At 53.9% G+C, this 20,391-nt stretch overlaps 1 protein-coding gene across 1 annotated transcript in view; it reads left to right on the forward strand.

Annotated features, from left to right (window-relative positions):
• Nucleotides 1–938: 938 nt before the first annotated feature.
• RAB6B (RAB6B, member RAS oncogene family) overlaps nucleotides 939–20,391 on the forward strand; it is a 55,146-nt gene continuing 35,693 nt past the window's right edge. The window contains exon 1 of the mRNA XM_022582527.2: nucleotides 939–1,240. Within this exon, the coding sequence (XP_022438235.1) occupies nucleotides 1,171–1,240 (70 nt within the window). The 5' untranslated portion in view covers nucleotides 939–1,170. The remainder of the gene's footprint in view (nucleotides 1,241–20,391) is intronic.

The following is a 20,391-nucleotide window of genomic DNA, read 5'->3' on the forward strand; positions in this document are numbered from 1 at the left end:
AAAGGTCGGATGAATACAGAGGCAAATGGGAGGTCTCCCTCCTGTGCTCCAGGAGCTCATTGTCCAGATACACCTAATTGCCAGGGCAAGGAGCGGCATTGTCAACACGGAGGCCCCAGGGTCCAGGGATCCAGGGCACCGTTCTGGAGATGGAGGTGCTGACATTCAGGGCCTCATTGCTCCTTCTCTCCCACGGGGCATTAGGTTTAGGATGAAATGAGCCTCAGGAGCGGTTGGTTTGAGGAAGGTACGCCTTTTACTGGTGCTTCCTCTCTCACTGGGCATGTCTGTGGGGACACCTATGACCTCACAGATTGTGCCCAAGAGGAGGGATCTGGGTCTAGAGAGGGTAGGGAGGGCAAGAGACGCACAAGATGACAGTAGAGCCTGTCTGAGCACACACGGTCCACCACACCCTGGCTCATCCCCCACTCCTTTCCTTTCCACCCTCTAGGATGGCCAGGTTGAGTGTGCATTGGTGTTGCAGGAGGTGGAGGAAGGGACTAGCATCTAGGTTTAAAGACCAGAAACGAATATCCCCTGATAATTTCACGTCATTTTCTGGATTCAAAGGAGGGGTAGAGTGGGGAAGACAGACGTAGAGGGGCAGTGAGACAGGGCTCGATTCGGGGATCTCTCTGAGGCACGGCGAGGCGGTTCTCTCCCCCGCCGGGTGCGGGCTCCAGGTGGGTGGACTGGCGCCCCCCAGCCCCGCAGGCCCCGAATGACATCAGAGGCTGGGGAGCGCGCAGAGCGCAGGCGCGGGCGGAGAAGAGAGGCGGGAGGGGGGCCGACCAGTGCGGCTTGGGAGAGCGCTCCTCCGCCCTGCGCGCAGTCCCTGCGCCCCGCTCAGCCCGCGCCTCGCTGTTCGCGCCGCGCCTCGGGCGTCCAGAGCGCGCCCCTCGCACCGCATCAAGCGCCGCCCGCGGCAGCCCAGCCCCAGCCTTCCTCCTCCTCCTCTTCTTTCTCCTCCTCCTTCTCCTTCGCCGCCGGACACGCAGCCGCAGGCCGGGGCCGGGACGCAGCTGGGGAGTCAGGGACGCGCGCAGCCAGCCCTTCCCCCTCCGGCTCCCGCACCGCCGGCCGCCTCCCCTCGCCCTCCTCCTCTCCCCTCCCTGCTCCTTCGCTTCTCCTCCTCCTCCTCCTCTCCCAGCCCAGGCTGCCAGCACCATGTCCGCAGGGGGAGATTTTGGGAACCCACTGAGAAAATTCAAGTTGGTGTTCTTGGGGGAACAGAGTGGTAAGTACCCCGCTTATTCTCTTGGCTCGGCGTCGAGTCGAACCCCCGCCAAATCATCCACCCGATTGGGACCCCGGCCCCGGCTCGAAAAGGCCCCTCGGTGCCTGGGTAGAGGGGAGGTTTGGGGATGAGAAGTCGGGGCCGGCTCGGGCGGGGCCGGGCAGGGGAGGGCCCAAGGGTAAGGGCCGAGCAGACGCTGGGGCCGGAGGTGGGGGTGAGGGTGGGATCTGGGGTGGGGGCTCGGGGTGCGGGTGCAGGTGCGGCGCGGCGGGGAGGCCGGAGGGCGGCGGCTCGCTCAGCGGCGCCGGCCGAGGCGTGAAGGCTCCGGGCTCGCCGGCTCGCTCGCACTGCGGCACCGGCTGCGGGCGACCGCGCAGGTGGCGGGGCGCCGGCGAGGGTCGCGGGGAGGACTGCGCCCCTCTTTGGAGAACGAGACGGGACTGGCGTCTGGCCGCTCCCCACCCCGCGGCACCGGAGGGGTTCCCTGGGGCCCCTGCCCGGAACCGTAATTACGGGCACGTCCAGACCCCAGGGCAGACGGCCGCGGGCGGGGGGAGACCCACAGATGTCTCCTCTGAAAAGAGCGGGTGCAGGTCGTGGGGGAACAGGGCGCCTACCTCCCCTGGCTTACGTCCGACTGGGCACAGAAGGTTCTAGACCCGCTGCCCTTCGCCAGTGTGTATTAGCCCCTATGGGGCTCAGGGATCTGGGCGATGACAGCAAGGGTTCCCCAGTGCGAGGCAGATTTGGGGGATGGTACGGGGCGCCTCACACCAAGAGCCGTGACGCCCGGGGCTGGGCAGAGAAAGGACCAGGCGACACGCCCTGCCTGGCTTCCCAGCACCCCTCCCGAGAGCGTTGGCGGTGGATTCTTCCCACCCCCCAGCTCACCGCCCTTCTTGGGGGAGGGGAGGTCACCGTGGCAGCGGGCCAGGGGCCGGGGAGAGGGGGAGACAAATGGCTTATGTACTGCCCAGCAGCCTCCCCAGGGAAAGCATCTCCGAAATCCAGGTTAGTCCCGAGGTGGGAAGACCAGGTTGAGGAGCATGGACCCTCTGACACTTGTAGGAAGGAGTGGTTTTTCAGAGCATCCCTCCAGAGGCCTCTCACCTGGGGCTGCAGGGAGACCAGCTGGGCCCTGACCAGCTCTGCTGTGGGAGAAGGCCGTCTCTGGGAGCAGGACCAGCAGCTCTAGCTCTACAGACCAGTCCTGTTCACCTGGCTTGGTGCCTGTCTATACAAGGGGCCAAGACACACACAACCTTGGGAGGACCTGGTGGGCTCCGGGAGCAGTGCTGCTGTGATGTGTGTGCCTATGGGTTGTGGAGGTCACACACCTGCCTGCTGCTGCTGCTCATACAGCTCAGAGAAGGGTGTCAAAAGGTGGTCGAGTTCTGACATGGGTTTTGGGGCCAGGCTGGGCGTTTCAGAACAAAATCAACTCAGGCAGCCAGCCCTGTGTCCTGGACTCTGAGTTTCTGATCTTACTAGATTCCAGTTTCACAAAACTAACTTTTCCTTGTGCCTAAAGGGATTTGGGGGGTGGGGGTGGTCTTCACATCCCAGTGCTAGTCTTAGCGGGCCTAGAGCCCTGGGAGTTGAATTCTTAGCTGTGTTCCCTTGAACAGATTTCAAAGCCTCTCTGAGCCTTAGTTTCTGTCTCTGTAAGATGGTTGCCTAAGGGCAGTTCTCTTACCCCTTCATGTTTCCTCAGTGTCTCCCAAAGGGCCTGGACCATGGGAGGTTCCCAACAAACACTTGTTTATTCCAAGTCTGAACATGCTTCAGGAAAGGACCAGGGGTTTGATGAGGAGAATGGTGTGTTTGAGGTAAAACTTTGGGCTCCCACGGAATCTCTGATGGGCTGAGGCCCCTACTGAGCCCTGCAAACCCTCTTTGCCCCTAAAATCACAGAAATGAGACCTGAAGGCCTCAGAGAGTGAGCCCCCACCTCTCCAGCATGTTTATATGGGAAGTTCCAGCCCCAGGGATGGGGTGTCGACCCAGAGTCCTATTGTGAGTTGTTAACCCTTCTGGGACTGGAACCACATCTCCTGTTCCCAGTCACTAACATGCCGTTGGGAAATAAGGTGACCTTGAATTGGGGAAGCCAAGAATTGGGGAGCTTTCCTGATAGGGGGTTAGGGTTGCCATACTCTGGCCAGGCTTGTGGCTGGGTTGGGTGACCTGGTGGAGATACCGGGCTAGTTGGTTGGGAGCGTGCTTTCTGGGCCCTTTGAACATGGTCATTAGGGAAAAAGTCACTGCCATCAGTGCCATTGGCTATTAGCCACTCTGGTCCCTTCTGGCAGGGAGCCCTAGGACCCTGAAAAGCCTCCTCCCACTTTGTTGTGTCATTAGTGGGTTGTTTACCTTCAATTTTACAGAGCTTTTGGGGTCCCTGAGTTAGGCAGGAGACATGTGCATCTCTGAGCCTGGTGGGACAGAGGAATTGCCACCGCAGCCATGGCTTCCATCTTGCCCACATGCACTTTTACACGTGTTGGTCCTTTGTGCCTGCATCCTCTACAGCCTGTGTGGTGGAGGGAATTCTGAGTTCCCACTGAATTCTGGCCATCACCTCCACCCTGGGTCTCCCTCCCTGTGTGACCTTGGAGGTACCTCCCCTTCTGTACTCAGGGAACTTGGGTCAGCTGAGCACAGCAGGGACTTCTAGAACAGCATGGGCTGGCCTGTATGAGCTGAGTCCCCTGGAAAGGGGCCAGGGGAAGGAGCTGGCCTTCTCCTGTTCCCTGTGCCTGGCTTACTGGTAGCATCTCTCTAGGCCAGTGGGCGAGGACAGCTGGATCCCAGAGAGGAGTGCCCGGCCTGGAGCCCAGTGATGAGGAGGGTGCCCAGGACCAGATAATCCCAGGGGCATTGGGCCTTCAGAGATTCCAGGGATCTGGTTTGGGTGGGAAGCCTTGAGGAGCCAATCTGGAGAGAATACCTCTAGCCCATGAGAGAGTACCCCCTCCTAGCAGCAGAATGATTGCCTTACTGTGGAACATGGAATACAGGCTGGCCAGTATCAGCCTGGCAGGGGGAGGGATTGTGGAGAGGTTGCTGTGGACCCAGGATGAAGGGTTTCCTTGCAGTGTGGAGGCTGTGCAATCCTGCTGGGGCTCAGATGGCTCTCTGGGCCTGCTGGCCGTGCCCTTGTGCTGATGGCAGTGGAGGGTGAAAGAGGGGGTGATGCACACCAGTCCCGACTTGGGCACTTGGTGGCATCCAGAGAAGGCAGGCATGAGCAGATATCTGAGGAAGGAGCTCGACCTGGGGGACACAGCCCTCCTCCTGAGTTCTGATGGCATTCTGTGGGGCTCCAGCTTCATGCGGGGCTTCTCCGAGTGTGTGTGGCAGGGAGGGGGAAGTGGGCTGTGTCTGCTGCACTCTGGCCTCTGCTCACCTCCCTTCCCTGAGACTCCTCCAGCCGGAGCAGGAAGATTGATGGACACAAGTTTGGTCTCCTTCCCCAGGCTGAGGCCAGTAGGCCAGCTTCTCCCTGTGACCAGCCACCTTCCTGTCCTTCCCTGGCAGTTGTGTTGCTGGAGGTGCCATCCATGCCGAGCACGATGTGAGTGGCATCCCTGGACTCATGCAGCATAGTGACCCTGCAGGCAGCTTTGGTTGTTTTCTCATTTGTTCAACCATCCCTCTCTCCCTCCCCCATCCGCCTCTCTCACTTCCTCCTCCCAGCATCCGTTTATTCATTCAGTCAGATCTTTGAGTGTATCCCTGCCTCGTGGAACTTACAGTCCACTGGGGAGCACAGACATCTGCGGATATAATTACAGTAAAGGTCTGCGAGGGCCGTGACGAGGGAGGAACAGCTGCTGTAGAAGCACATAGCAGGGCGTCCTACCCACCTATGGGGGCAGGTGTCAGAGGCGCCTTCTAAAGGCTTCAGAGGGGGAGACGCTTCTATAGGCAGCATGCTGGTATTCCTTCTTTGGGCTGAGTGCAGGGAGTAGGTCTTGCAAGGGGCCCACCCTCTCCAGGGAGTTTTGCCTGCTCTTCTCCCTCCTGCATTGAGGAAGTACGTGGGGTGGAGAGCAGGACAAGGGTGGAGAGCAGGACAAGGGTGGAGAGCAGGACAAGGACAAGGAGAGCAGGACAAGGGTGGAGAGCAGGACAAGTAGCAACTGCTGAGAGGGAAGGGGCTGCCCCTCCACTTTCATCCCTGTCCTCACTGCCAGGAGGGTTCTGCCTGACCCCTGCCTCCCCGCAGCCCACACTACTGCAGCCCCACAGGGAGCCCACCGCTGGCTTGGTGGTTGTGCCTGAAGCCCATCCCAGAAGTTGACTCCTCCCAGACCTGCTGGCCCTGCTGTGCCCAGCCTAGCTGGGCACTCACCATGGTGGAGCTTTGTTTTTTTCTGAACATTTTTAGAAACAATCACATGCTGCCCCAAGACCTCTGTTGTCTTCGTTCCTCAGGATTTTAAAATGCTTATTAACTTCTTTTAGGTACAAAAACCCTAACTGAATTTTAAGCCCCTTAAGGGCAAATTTCAGCACCTTAAGGTGACTAGTCATCTTAGTCATCCTTCCCCCCTCTCTGCCTGCAGGAGTTTTGTGCTCATTAAATATCTCATTTGAAAATGATGAGAGATCTTTGCTGTGTGGGATTTGCTGATGGCCCATCAGTAGATTGAAAGCGACAGGAGTCAAGGCCGCTTTGGAATAGGATTCTTCATCCTGACACCTGCCGCTTTCTCAAGCCAGAGGATTTTTATCTGCAACACTTACAGAGTCCTTCATAGAGGATTGGCTCATTTAGCCTTGGTCATGCGCACCTCACCGTTCATCTCACAGAAGCTGAATTTCTCAGGGCACCCCCATCCCCACCATCTCTGCAGAACTTTGAGAAGCAGCAAGGCCACCAGAGGTGGGGCGGAAGGGACACATCCAGACCCGGCAGAGCTCACTTTGAGATCTGAAGTGAATCACCCAGTGTCTCTGTGCCTCAGCTTCTTGGTCCTGCTTTCTCTCTTCCCAATTTTTCTCCCTGCCTCAGTGGCTGGAATGAGAGAGGGAACCTTGACTGTCAGGTGCAGGCCCAGAACCTTTGCTTTATTTGTTTAAAGAACTGGGTGTGAGGTCAGACAGACAGACACCAAGATGAGAATTAACCTGTACTTGGTATAAGAGAAAAGTGGCCCCCTCAGTGCTGATGATAGATGCTCGAGAACTCGCCAGAAGACAAAAAAGAAACTGTGAGAACACGTTCTGGTGGTGCAGGTGTAACAGTAATTACCATCGTTTGCATGGTCTGATTATCATTATCGTTTGCAGCCTCCAGATTATAATGAAACCATTAAAATATAACAAAATAACCTCAGTGTCCTTTTGTTACTTATTAAATCCCTAAAATCAGCCCATGAATATTTATCCTTATAGGTGTTGCCTTGACATTGCAAGCTCGCCCAGGGCAGGCCTGAGGGTGGTACCATCTGTGTCCCATCCAGGCTGCAAAGTGTTCCTGTCCTCCCCAGCCGTTCTTCCACTGTTGCAGAATGAATGAGCCTTTGAATGTGCCGGGCTTTCTGGTCTCAGTGTAAATCATTTAGAGAAACTGATGGACAGACCCGTTGGGGAGGGTGAGGAAAGGTTAGGTGGAACAGCAAAATTCATAATCATCGGGGGTGGACTACTGTACTGGGCATTTCCTCCACTGTCTGTCTGTGTATCTGTCTGTCATCCTTTTCCATTTCTCACCACAGAGAAGATGGGGGAGGTTGCCAGGGAGAAGTACTTGACGCATCCTGAGATGAGCAGCTTTTGTGAGAGCTCAAAAGACAGGCTGCGGGGAAATGGGGCTGCAGGCAGGGCTGGGCACTTAAGCCCTGAGGGGACCGCGATGATGAGGAAGCCAGTCTCTGCTTCCTGAAACAGGGCAGGAAAGGATGCAGATTCCTAACGCCTGAGGACTCCTAAGAGAGCTTCTTCACTGAACTTGAAATTTCCAATTCCCTTTTTTATTTCGGTAACTTTGGCCCTGAACTAAGTGGGATCTTTTTTAAAAAGTAAATTTTCACTACCGTGAATATGTTATCGTTTTAGTAAAATGATTTATTTTCAGTAGGAAAGCATATTTATCCTGGTCTCTTGGTAACAAGGCCGGTGGGAGCCTGAGTGACTCGGCCAGGTGCCACCTGTTCCCCGGGGGTTGGCATCCCCAATAGACAGACCAGGGTTCAGGAGAAAGCAGGTGATACCTCAGCCCTGAGGGCAGAATGGGCCTTTACAGTAAAGGTACCTCTATAAAATGCATTCAAAGAGTGGCAGCCTGGAGCCCCAGCAGGACGGGCGAGGGAGGAAGACTTCATTTGAGTGTGCTCTGTGCTGGAGACCACAGCTTTCCTCCAGGGTCTGGGCAGTTGGGGGATGGGCTTGTTGCTTTAGTGGGGTTTCCCTCGAGAAAGGGGTTTCCAGTATTGGGATGACTGGCTCACCCATTTCCCCCTGTGGCTGGAGATGAGGTGAGGGCAGGTCACAGAGGCTGGCTCAGCCAGGTTCTAGCTGAGAACTCATTACTCAGAAGGGAAGAACCAGTCACACTGAGAAGCTGGTTCCTACCTGCTCTGGGGGTAGCCCTTCCTCTGGCCTCATTCTCCCTCCAGGCCTGGAGATATCAGGGCCCTGGAGACCCTGATCCTGTCTAGGGCCTGCCACCAGCTGGCCATGTGGTTGGATTAGCCCCAGCCCACCTTTCACTTTCTCAATATGTCCCTGGAGGCTAGTGGACTTGGTGATCACTAGGGCCAGTGGAGCTCTAAGTGGTTCTATAATTCAGCACCAGCTTAGAGTACGACGCCAAGCCAGTAACACTCCCAGCCTGGGCACGGCACGGGTCAGAGGGGCTGCAGGGATGAATGCATGGGATCAGGGCCTCTGCCAACTGTTTCCCCTGGAACTGCCCTGGGCTACAGTGCAGGGTCCTCTCCAGTCTGCCACCTCTTCTCTTGGCCAACATTCTAGGCCCACCTACCTGGGCCCAGCCTTACCTACTGTGCCCTCGGGGTGCCTTGGTTCATCCCTTCTGATGATGTGTTTGGCTCAGGTTGCCAGGCAACAGGGATGGAGCTGTTTTGCCCTTCCTGCCGACAGGCATTTATCTCATACAGAGGACAGCAGAATGGGTGACAGCTCCCAGGTACTCCTACTCCGGGACACTTCCTTCTGTAGCCAGGTGGGTGGGTGGTAAGTGGGGAGGGCTGGGAAGGGGCCAGAGCCAAGAGGGATATGCGGTGTCCCCAGTAGACCAGTCCCAGCTCCTACTCCAGCCCCATCACCAACAGCGTCCTCTTGAGCCCTGGGCTTCCACCCCAGCCTGGCCCTCTCTGTCTGGGTGTTGGGATGTAACACCCAGACAGAGAGGGGCCTCAAATATGAGGACCCCCGGTGCTCATTTCCCTCCAAGACAGTAGGGCCTTTATGACCTTGTTGGACTTCCAAGATGTGTCTAATACATCAATATGTGGCACATGCTAAATGCTCCAGTGAGAGGTAATTTTGTTGGTGAAATAGTGACGGCACCCCCCCTCCCCGCCTGCTCGTAGATGTATGAGGGGAGGAGGAGTAGGGGTGCAAGGTTTGGAGAAACACTGACGGACCGTTCTTGTGTAGTGAGCTGCAGGGCAGCGTTCTTGTGATCTGACAGGTAGGGCTGCTTATCAATTTGTAGATGAGGGAAGTGAGGCTCTGAGAGGCGAAGATGTTTACACAGGGTGCGGGACCCAGAAGCTGCTACTGCTGAGCTGGGAAGGACCCCCGGGTCTCTGACTCACTGGCCGGCGTTTTCCCTGCTGCCTGGCCTGGCAGGGAGGGGGACAGACTCACCCTGACCCCCTGTGGCCCCACAGCTGCTCACAAGCAGAGCACCTCAAGTTCACTGCCACTGTCCTTCCCTGAGGACACGGCCCAGGGACTGCAGGCTGGAGGGTCTGCGGTGTTGTGAGTGGGACAGTTCTTGGACCTCAGCCAGTGTTGATGTGAGTATTAACTACACAAGCAAGGCTGCGGGTGTGGTCTGCTGGGGAATCAGGGGAGGCTTCCCGGAGGAGGTGGTGCACAGTGAGCAGGAATTCACTGGCAGGTGAGGGAGGCATCACGAGCAGAGTGCCCAGCTGTGCCAAAGCTGAGGGCTGTGATGGGCATGGGCCTTCCAGGGAATTGGGTATCCTTCACGTGGCTGGGCTCTGGTGTGGTTGGGGGAACGTGGTGGGAGGAGTTGCACCTGGGGAAGCAGGGTCAGGCCACACACAGGAGTCTGGGTCTTCCCTGCAGGCAGCTGGGACCCAATGGGGGGCTTCAACCAAGGAGGGACATGCTTATGGGTTAGAAGACAAGGCTATGGCCCACTTGCAGGCAGGAGATCCAGGTGGCCTGACCCAGGCCGGCTGGGAACATTCAGAGGATGGAATTTAGAGGAGGCCTTGTGACAGGTATCAGCTTGAGCTTCCTTCCAGACCTGAAGTTCACCTCTGCTGCGGATGTATATTTTCTTGATTCTTTCTCTGTTGACTGAGGACTCAGGAACAATGAAGGGTTGTAGAGGAGGGACTTTTGTCCTTCTCTGCAAGACCACACTGTCCCCAGATGTACCCAAGCTGGCTGCCTTAAGCTCCTCTGCCCTTCCAGCCTCCACAGTGCCCTGGGTGCTCCGGGACTGCTGGCAGCCCTTCCAGACTCTTCCCGTCTGCCAGCTGCTCAGGGCGGGTGTACACCTACCTGGAGAGGAGCGGGCCGCTGGGTGTGCGAGCTCCTGCCTCCTGTGCAGCCTCCTGCCACTGCCTCCCTTGCTGGGCTTCTCTTCCAGCGGACACCTGACTCCCTTCCTTTGCTTTCTTCCATAGATTCCCTTGCTCTTCTCTGCCAGCTTCCAGCTTCCCAACCAGCTCAGGCGTCCCTGAGGACTTGAGGGAGGACTGTGTGGGGAAGAGCTTCCCTCCCCGCCTTGGAAACAGAAACCTAGTCTTAAGCTGGCTGTGCAAAAGGCAAAGGGTGGGAGCCAGGATGCTGGCGTGGAGACAGGGGGCTGCCTTCCTGAACCCAGCCCCCACCCGCAGGCCCGCTCACGGTCTGATGGTCTGTCCTCAAGGCCTGAAACGCCACCCTCCAAAGCCCTGGTAACCTCTGTTCCCTGCCCCTCGTGTCTTCCGCCCATGGAGGTTACTGAGCCCCACCTGGGTATTCCTTTGCCATTGTAGCTGGTAGGGGGAGAATACCCTAATTATGCATCGTCAGCGGTCACAGCACATTTCAGTGACCCCTGTGGGCAGGGCCACGTTAATGGTCTGTGAGGTCAGAGTGGGTAAGGAGACCTGTGCCCTCGGTTGGTGCTCAGCAGAGGTGTCACCCCTGCCCAGAGTTGCTGGACTAGAGAAAACGGCCTGGAAGCTGGCCGCAAGCAGCTCAGCCCAGCTTTGACCTGTTCGAAACCCTGCTGGGTACCCCCGTTGCCCCCATCCCGGGGCAGAAGCAGGACCAAGAGACACATCCCTGGTTCGGGACTGCAGAGCTGCGAGTGTGACCTCCACATGGGCGTCAGGTCCCTCTGGGGGCGGCGTGCAGATTCCGAGAGAGGTAGAGAAAATGTTCTGTTCTGACCCTGTTGACGAGCGGGGAATAAACATCACACAGACTGAAGAGGATAAAGTGAAGCATTCAAACTCACATTTCTTGTGTATTTCCCCATCCAGTGAAGGATGGGGCGGGGGGGAGTCGGGAAGTGCAGGGAAGAGAGGGCCATGGAGGCACTGAGGGGAGGCCCCCCCACCAGACACAGGTGCCGGAGCGCACCTTCACAGGCCTGCTGGCCACCACGTGCTGCGGCCTTGGGAAAGCCCGGGTGGCATAAGGCTCTAGGCAATGGTGCTGTCCGTCCTGGGGCCTCAACCAAATAGAATTAAAGGGTCCTGTGGAGGCACTGATTCCTGTTGGGGCACAGGAGTGATGGGACTAATTCTGTTTTCACGTGGAGGATGAGCTGAGGGGTGGGGGCTGCTGCTGTGAGGAGGCCGACAACCCTCGGCCAGGCAGAGCAGGAGTGGAGAGGAGGGCTCTCACCTCGCCCCGGGAGATGAGGGAGGGCATTCTTCAGCTCCACGGCCCAAGTGCTGCGACACCAGGCTTCCATGAGCAGACTGAGCCTCGTCTCTCCCTCCCCAAGGCCAGTTGGCTCTGCCCCACTGGGACCCTGCAGTTCCCAGACTGGGCTGCTGCAAGTAGGGTCAAGCCTTGGGGCCAGGAGATTATTTGGTTCTGCTCTTCTCTGTGTAGAGAGCACCTCTGAGAAGGGTTTATTTTTAGGGGAAAAAAAAAGCCACTCTCAGATTAGCCACTTATTTTGGGGATATTAGCAGATCCTACTTGTAGCACCAGGATCCGGAAATTCTCCCCTGATTCAAATCTATCACTCCCCCACAGCCAGCCAAAGCACTGCCGGCTGCTGCCCACGTCAGAATGTGAAATGCAGGCCTGGAAAGGTGCCTTGCCAGCCCACCCACCCTGGTTCTCTCCCACCTGCATCAGAAGAGGGCAGAACCCCAGGTGTTGGGCCAGAAGAGCCAGCTCCTCCCCTTTCTCCGTCATGCAGCCAAAGGGTCATCTAAGCCAGAGTTCTGGTCTGGACAGCAATGTCCACTCATCTGTCCACCTCACCTCGGGGGGAGCTGGAAGTGCTGTGGGAAATGTATGGTGAGGTAGTCACAGCCCCTGCCCACCACAGCCTCTGTGCAGGGCAACTGAGGGCTTCAGTCCTAAACAGAGAGACCTGCGAGGTTCTGCAGCAGGTGACCAGCCACTAACACCACCGCAGGAGAGGAGGCGGGGGCTGAGGGAAGAGTAGAGGGGGCATCTTTTAGGAATGTGAGATGGTTTGACAGATACAACCTAAGGTGACCCTGAATGAGTCACCCCCTTGCCTAGTACCTTCCCCTTGAATGCAGATGGAACCTGACACTTGCTTCTAGCCAATATGGTATGGCAAAGATGGGCTGTCACTCCCATGATTGTTTCTCTAAAAGACTCCTCTGCTGGCCTTGACGGCGTGAGCTGCCATGTGGTGAGAGGGCAGTGAGGGGTCATGTGGTGAGGAACTGTGGGTGGCCTCTAGGGGAAAAGCAGCCCCTGGCCGGTAGCCCCCAAGAAGATGGAGACTCAGTCCTCCAGTCATGAGGGACTGAATTTGGTCAGCCACCACAGACAGGAGCTTGAAAGAGGACCCCGAGCTCCAGAAAGAAACATAGCCCAGCCAATACCATGATTGTAGCCTTGTGAGACTGCGAACAGAGGTCCCAGGAAAGCCGTGCACAGACTCCTGCCCCAGGGGAATGTGATATAATAAATGTATGTTGTTTTGATCCTCTAACTTTGTGGTATTTGTTACACAGCAACAAATAACTAATACAGATGGGGTGAAGATTTTTCCAGGGAAGACACACCTTAGAGATGTCCTCCTTTTGCAGAAAAGGAGTTGGAGCTTCCATGAGGAATTATGACCTGCTCCTGGTTAAGCAGCTGGCTGGGGCCATGGGAGGAGGGAGGCCCTCCTCCAGGGAGGCCCCGGGAGTCGGGTCCTGGTTCTTGCTCTGCTACTTCTCTCCCTTTGTGCGGCTTTGAGCAAACCCTCCTGCTTCCTGGGCCTCCAGTTTTTCCTCTGTTACGTGAAGGACCGGATCTGATGATCTCTAGGTGACTTCTTGCCATGACTTGGTATTCTGAGGCCACTCTGATCCTTCTAGAAGCCAGGCCTCAGGGCCTTTGTGAGTTTTAATCTCTGCTGCTCCTCCCGTGTTGTGTGTTCCTACTGTGGCTTCAGCAGGCATGATCTTCCTGTCCTGGGCATACTTCTATAAGCCTGATGGGTTCAGGCAAACCTCTGAAGTGGAGCTCTTGGCTGTGCACCAGGAGTTACTATCTGGCCGTGACCCTGGGGTCATGTGATCCTGGGCAAGCGGCCCCTCTTCTCTGACTTCACATCTCCTAGCTCAGTGAGAGGCTTGGACAAAATTAGTTCCAGAATCCTCTATGGCTCACACCCTCTGTGGTGCTGCTTTGGAGAAGGGCTCCTTAAGGACCTGGAGCTTGTGGGATGGGACAAGTGAGCCTGGATACATCTTCTTGGTACCCAGGCGTCCAAGTCCAGGGGCAGACCTGAATATACGCCCAGCTTCTTGTTCCCCAGCCTGGCCCTCCAGCCACCCCAGTGCCTGGCCAGCAGTCATCTCTGGTCCACAAGGGATGGAGACAAAGAATCCTCCTTGCCTGCTGGGTGGTCCTGTGCTCACCCTCAGGCCCAGGGGTCCGGAGATCTAGAGTGCATCTTCCACCCCCGAAACAATGGTCCTCGTCTCTCAACTTCACCTGGAAGGCCATCCCTACTCTCCAGGTGAATCTTGAGCAGGTGCCCTTGAGCCCATCCTGAGGGCAGGAGGGGTCTTCTTTCTATTGACTGAATGGGGAGGTCTCCACATCCACTCTTCCCTCACCAGCTGGCTCTGGACATGCAGGGGCTGGGATTGTGCCCATTTCCTCTTTGGCAAAGCAGCAAGCTCCACAGAGTGAGCAGGCTGTGTGAGGGTATGCAGGGACAGGAGGGGGCGCTGGGCCCCCACAAGTGCCGGGAGCAGCTCCCTGTGCTGGGGAGGCCTTGGAGTCAGCACCCTTGGTCAGCGCCAGCCCAGGGTTCCTCTGAAGGATGCCATGCCTCCAGCAGCCTGTGACCTTGAGGCCACCTTCCACCTGACCGGGCAAGCTTGATCTCATGGCCAGGCAACAGCTGGGCCCCCTTGGATGGGGGCTGTGGGTCCACTGTCACAAGGCCCCTCTGACTGGACCTCAGCTGATAATCTGGAAAACACAAGCCATGGCTCTCAGCGCTCTGTCTACGCATTGTCACTGCCCCACTGTCCTCTCCCTGTGAATGAGGCTTTTAATAGCAATGCCACCAGCAATTTGCCTTAGGAAGAGAAGTATAAATGTGAGCATGTACGTATATTACTTTGCCAACCTCCATGCTGTGGATGAACCAAGAGTTCCTCTCAGTTTAATAAACTACCAAATTGCATTAACACCAGCCTTGTCAAAAGATCAGCTGGTGGTGGGAATTTAGCATGTGTTTCTTCCTTCTCTCAAACGTACATATCCTCACTATGGTTGAATTCTTCACAGCACCCATGCAGCTACTCAGACATGTGACACGATTGGCCAGCGTAGGGTCGGACTAGAGTTGGGCTGAGCCTCAAGTCAATTGGAATGGAGTGCATCCTGCCCATCCAGGTCTGGCTGTCCAGGGAAGCCAGGCCAGAGTGTGTGCACTGCAGGCAGGAGCTCCTGTTCTAGCTGGGGGTGGAGAGTGGCTAGCACTCAAAGCTAGCAGGTGCTGCTACTGCTGTTGGGACCTGGAGGGGAGACCCAGCACCTCTTTGAAGCTGAGAAGAGTGTTCAAAATGACTCAGTGAGGTAGAGAGGGTCCAGACAGTGGGTGAGCTGGCCATGGTGGGGAGGAACTCTGCAGCCCATATGAGCTGTGTGCTCTCAGGCTCAGGTGGTTTTCAAGAAATCCTGAAGACGTCATCCTTGATGAGGTTCTCAGTTTCGTAGCTAAGACACCAGGGGTACTAGAGAGTTCCCCCCCACACCAGGGCTTCTGGTGCTTGCTGGGTTGAGAGAGAGAGAGAGAGTGTGTATGTGTGTGTGTGTGTGTTTGCATGCATCTAAGTGAGCATGAGCTCACTTAGATGGCATAAGGCTCTAGGTGGTTATGCCAAGGTTCTGCCCACCGAGCTGTCCTGTCCAGGCTTACTCCATCTCCTGGCCTGTGGTTAGAAGGGCTCACAGCAGTTCCCCAGTGCCCAGCTAGGTCCCTGTTCTTGGTGAAGACTGTTGATGCCAAGTACAGTTATATTCTATTTCCTTAGGAAAATTTCACGTTGACCACAATGTTTAATCAGAACAAGCCATTTCCTGAATGTGTGCAGAATCTGAGACAGGGATATAACATACATATGTGTGTGTGTGCATAATTTTAAAAATCATCATATTTCGTTTTTTCCTTTAACTTTTTATTTTGACATAAGTTTAGGCTTATAGAAAGTTGTAAGACTAGTATGAAGACTTCTCACATGGCTTCCACCCAGAATGTTAACATTTTACTGCTCCTGTGGGATTCATAGCACTTCTGTGAGGTAGGCACTTCTGCCTCCATTGTACAAATGAGGATGCTGAGCCTCAGACAGTATAGTAACTAACTCAAGATCACACAGCAAATAGGTGGCAGAGCCAAGATTAAAATCCAGGCCTGTCAGTTGTGTGTGACCATGTGTGATGTAAGCGTGAGTGTGTAGGTGTCTTGCTCCTTCTGCCCAAAGAACTTCCTTTCTTGTGTTGTAGATCTGCTAGCAAGAAATTGTCTTGGCATCTGACTTCTTTATATCAATTCCATTTTTGAAATATTTTTTCTGGGTATAAAATTCTATGTTGACAATATTTTTCTTTCAGTACTTCAGAGATGTCACTTCATTTTCTTCTGGTTTGCATGGTTTCTGACAAGGTAACAAAGATTTTTATTCTATATTTTCTTAGGCCTGTGATCCAATATATTCTTGCTATTTCTGTTTAAACAGTCAGTTATCTTTTAAAGAGATTTCAATGATACAAAAGAAATCTTACACATTTTCCCATGTAGTGACCATTCCCTGTGTTCACTATTCCTTTATGTGGACCCACATTTCCATCTGGTGTCATTTCACTTTTTCTTGGAGTACTACCTGTACAGATCTGCTGCTGATGAATTCTGTCAGCTTTTGAATATTTGAAAAAGTTTTTATTTCATCCTTATTTTTGAAAGATGTTATATAGTATATATCTGAAAGTTACAGAATTCTAGGTTGATAAGTTTTTCTTTCAGGACCTTACAGATACTGCTCCATTGTCTTCTTGCTTGCATTGTTTCTGAGGAGAAGTTGCTGTCTTCTTTATCTTTGTTTCCCTGTATATAATGTGTCATTTTTCCCTGGCTACTTTTATGATTTTCTCTTTATCACTGATTTGGTGCAATTTGATTATGATGTGCCTCTGTGTGGTGTCTTTTATGTTTCCTTTGCTTGGGGTTTGTTGAACTTTTTGGATCTGTGGTTTACATTTTCTCTCAAATTTGTAATATTTTCAGTAAAACTTTCTTCAATTCTTCGAGAACTCCAAATACATGTATGTTAATCTACTTGATGTCATCCTATGGCTCACTAGTGTTCCAGTAATTTATTTCTGTTCTTTTTACTCTGTGTTTTATTTTAGATATTACTCTGTCGTCAAGTTCATTGATCTTTTCTTCTGCATTTAATCTGGGATTAATCTGTTGCTAACCCATCTAGTGTATTTTTCATTTCCCACATTGTAGTTTTTACTTCTAGAAGGATGATTTGTGTCTTTTTAAATATCTTCCACATCTCTGTTTAACTTTTTGAACATATGAAATGCAGTCATAATAATTGTTTTTTTAAATATTTTTGTTTGCTAATTCTAACATTTGTGTCAGTTTCGACTGATTTTTTTTCTCCTTATTAAGGATTTATTTTATTGCTTCTTTTCGTGCCTGGTAATTTTTTATTGGATGCTAGACATTGTGAATTTTGTCATGTTGTGTATTGGATGGTTTTTGTATTCCTATAAATTCTTAGGATTTGTTAGCTGGGACTGGAGTGGTGCTCAGTCTGGGGCTAATTATTTCCCACTCTTGAGGCACAGCCCTTCAGAGTTCTCTCCCCTGTGTGCCATGAATGAGGAAGCTTTTCACTCTGGCTGGTAGCAACAGGCACTATCCCAGGCCTATGTAGATGCCAGTTGCTGTTTCCTTTTTAATCCATTTGGGTGGTTCTTTCCCAAGTCTTGAGCAGTTTCTTTACACACCTTTGCTGATCAGTCCTCAGCTGAAGACTTAAGTGAGCCACTTCGCAGACCTCTGGTGTTCTCTCTCTCTCTGTGCACCTCTTTCCTCTCTTGTGAACTTCGGCTGACTTGTTTTCTCCAGACTCTCAGCTCTATCTCCCCATTCCCTGTGCCATGTCCTGAAGTTTTCTCAAGGCAACAATTTGGGGGCAGTTGGGGGGCTCACTTGATTTGCTTCATGTCTCTCAGGGTTTACTGTCCTTTACTGCCCTTATGCACTGTCTTGAAAATCAGTTTCATATATTTTGTCTGTCTTTTGATTGTTTCCAGTGAGAAGATAAATCTGATGACCAGAAGCTAACATCTTGGGTCTTTGTTTATTCATTTAATCATTTATTTGTAGGGGACACTGGTCTGGGCCCATGAGTGAGAACATTGGCTTGGACAGGAGTGTTGTCTAGTTAGTATTCTATTTTTTTTTTTTTTTTTTTTTTTTTGTGGTACGTGGGCCTTTCACTGCTGTGGCCTCTCCCGTTGCGGAGCACAGGCTCCGGACGCGCAGGCTCAGCGGCCATGGCTCATGGGCCCAGCCGCTCCGTGGCATGTGGGATCTTCCCGGACTGGGGCATGAACCCGTGTCCCCTGCATCGGCAGGCGGACTCTCAACCACTGCACCACCAGGGAAACCCTAGTTAGTATTCTTGATTTTCATCTGTGATGTTCATACAATTAATTATATAAACGTAAATTTGCTGCATGATTTCTGCACTCTGGAGTCTTTGCAAGAACTTTCTGCTATCCAGCTTTTATTACAAGCTCATCATTAACAGCTAGTTTGGTCTTGTCTTACGAATACTGAGAATTGTACAGTTGATCATGTTAGCTTTTTTTTTTTTTTTTTGCTCTGACCTCCAGAGAGCTCAGGCAGTCTCTTAGTCTGACTTTAATGATCGGGTAATATATTTTAAGATGTATGTCTGTGAACAAACTTTTTGCTCCAGCCTTCTCTTTTTAGCTTATTTATCCTTTCCCTTATATCCCTCTCAAAATTCTTAGTTGCAAATAAGAGAAGTCTACTCTCACTCTCCAGCTGATTCAAGCAGACAGTGTATCAGAGCAATGACTGGGGAGCACAGAGTCTCTGGGAGGGTCAGAGTCAGAGAACCAGGCTTGGAGCAGCAGCCTGACTCACACCAGGACTGGTCCAGGGGTAGACGCAGTCCCTCTGCTGGGTACTGTCAAAGGCTGGTGTTGAAACCCACATCAGAATCCAGGGACATCCCACACCTCACTAGATTCATGTCGGTCATTTCTGGTGAGTCTCACGTGAGCATCTGATGGGAGAAGTCTAGGTAGGATGCCTACAACAGAGCTGCAAGGGAGGCTCTTGCATTGGGGAGGATGGCTTTAGACCTCCCCAACACAGTAGGGGCATTCAGAGGAATTGGGCAGCTATCCACTATTGTTATTGATAGGTAGCTACTGTATCCTGATATTATTTTAAATAATATAGTCACCAGTGATCCTTTTGTGGGGGAAAGAAGGAGAGGGTTAACCCAGGCTATGAGATGAGTGTGAGCTCTCCTGTGCACAGCAGTCATGCCAACGCACAGCCTGGTGCACCCTCCCTGGCCTCTGTGCCCCTCCGCCCTCCCACCAGAGCAGACAGCGGAGCACAGACCTTTCTTGGGCTCTCAGGGCTCTAGGCCTGTGGGGGTGGGAGTGGGAATGGGATGAAATGTTTGAAGGTTAGTGAGACCCAAGGGTCAGAGGGACTCCACCCACAGCTGGAAATGAGCCCCTCCCTTGGTCCTTTTATCCAGCTGCATTTCAGGCTTGGTAAGCATTGTCACTCGCCTCAGACTGGAAGCAGCCCTTAAAGACCATCAAGCCTGACCTCATTGGAATAATGACCTCTTAGCTCAGTGAGCGGCAAAGGTGAGATAATATGTTGGTGGGGGAAGGGAGTGGATGACACCCCACAGCGACTGACCCAGGGCAGGCTTTCCTGGCATCACTGGGCTCAGACAGAGCAGATGCGGACAGTTGGAGGACAGTGGGGAAGCGAGAGCGTCGGAGATGGACCAGGCTCCCAGCTGGAGCAGGAGAAAGGGCCTGGGCCGGACCAGCCCCTACCACTGTCCTGCGACCACTCCTTCCGCTTCTCCCCCCTCCTCCCTCCTCGGTTCTGTCTTCCCTGGGTCCCCGGGTGAGGCCCAGGTGACTGAGCATCCTCTGGCAGAGGGAATTAACACACTTAATTAAAGTGTCCAATTAAGAGCTTTACATATTTCTTAATTACCGCCTGAGTCTTTGGGGGGATGGTTTGAAATGGGATTTTCACGTGTTTCCTCATTTAGCCTATGGTGAGCCAGCCAGCCCCTCAGGGCTCAGGTAGGAGCTGGCAGAGCCCTGTTCTGCAGCAGCTCTTCTGAGCATGAGGTGGCAGGGTGGGGTGTGAAGCAGGAGCCCGGTGCCCAGCCCCCCACGCTTCTCCACCTTGCAGGAGGGCAGGGCTGGGTTTTCTGGTTTGTGAAAATAGAACAAAAGGAAACAAGGATCAGACAGATGAAGCTGGTGTCTCCAGCTGTTCGTCTTATCACCACAGGGTCTGGGGGCTGTGCACCTCATGGTCAGGCCAGGGATGGGGGACTTTGTAGGCAGGGAGGTGCATGGGACTGGTGGAGCCATCTCCCCAGGCTCCTGCAGGGCAGGGACACTGGACCAGGAAGGGACTGGCCTCCTTCCCAGCACTCCCCAGCATTTCCCATCTGTGTTCTGGAAACTGAGCTGGTGGGACACCTGAGTTAGCTGGGCCCATCGTAGGAATGGGTTGCTGGTCTGAGCCCTGGGGAAGCAGATTTGCCTTTTCAGCCCCGAGGGCCATCTTGTGACAGCTTCGGACCTTCTCTGACCTGGGCAGGCTGATGGGGCTATGGGCCAAGAATGCAGAGACACTTTCCCTGGCATGGGGACTGCTTTCCTAAAAACACAAGTGTCTGAGAGGTGGGCAGCCCTCCAGAGCAGCCTAGAGATGGCAGTGAAGTCTGCTACATCTTTCCTGCCTGCCACCCTGGGCCCAGCTCTGTGACCCCGAGGAGGACCAGGGGGGACTCCACTGACCATCCAGCAGCGCCCCTGCACTGGTGAGGGTGGCAAACGTGAGTGAGCAGCTGGGCACAGATGGTGGGGCAAGGTTTGGGTGTGGCTCGGTGCGGGGGGACCCCAGGGGTGGGGCACACGCTGCCGGGTCTTGG

This window comes from Delphinapterus leucas, chromosome 4 (assembly GCF_059928025.1).
Source record: "Delphinapterus leucas isolate spDelLeu-1000000601 "Yukka" chromosome 4, BTC_Dleu_Yukka2, whole genome shotgun sequence".
Classification (NCBI taxonomy): Eukaryota; Metazoa; Chordata; class Mammalia; order Artiodactyla; family Monodontidae; genus Delphinapterus; species Delphinapterus leucas.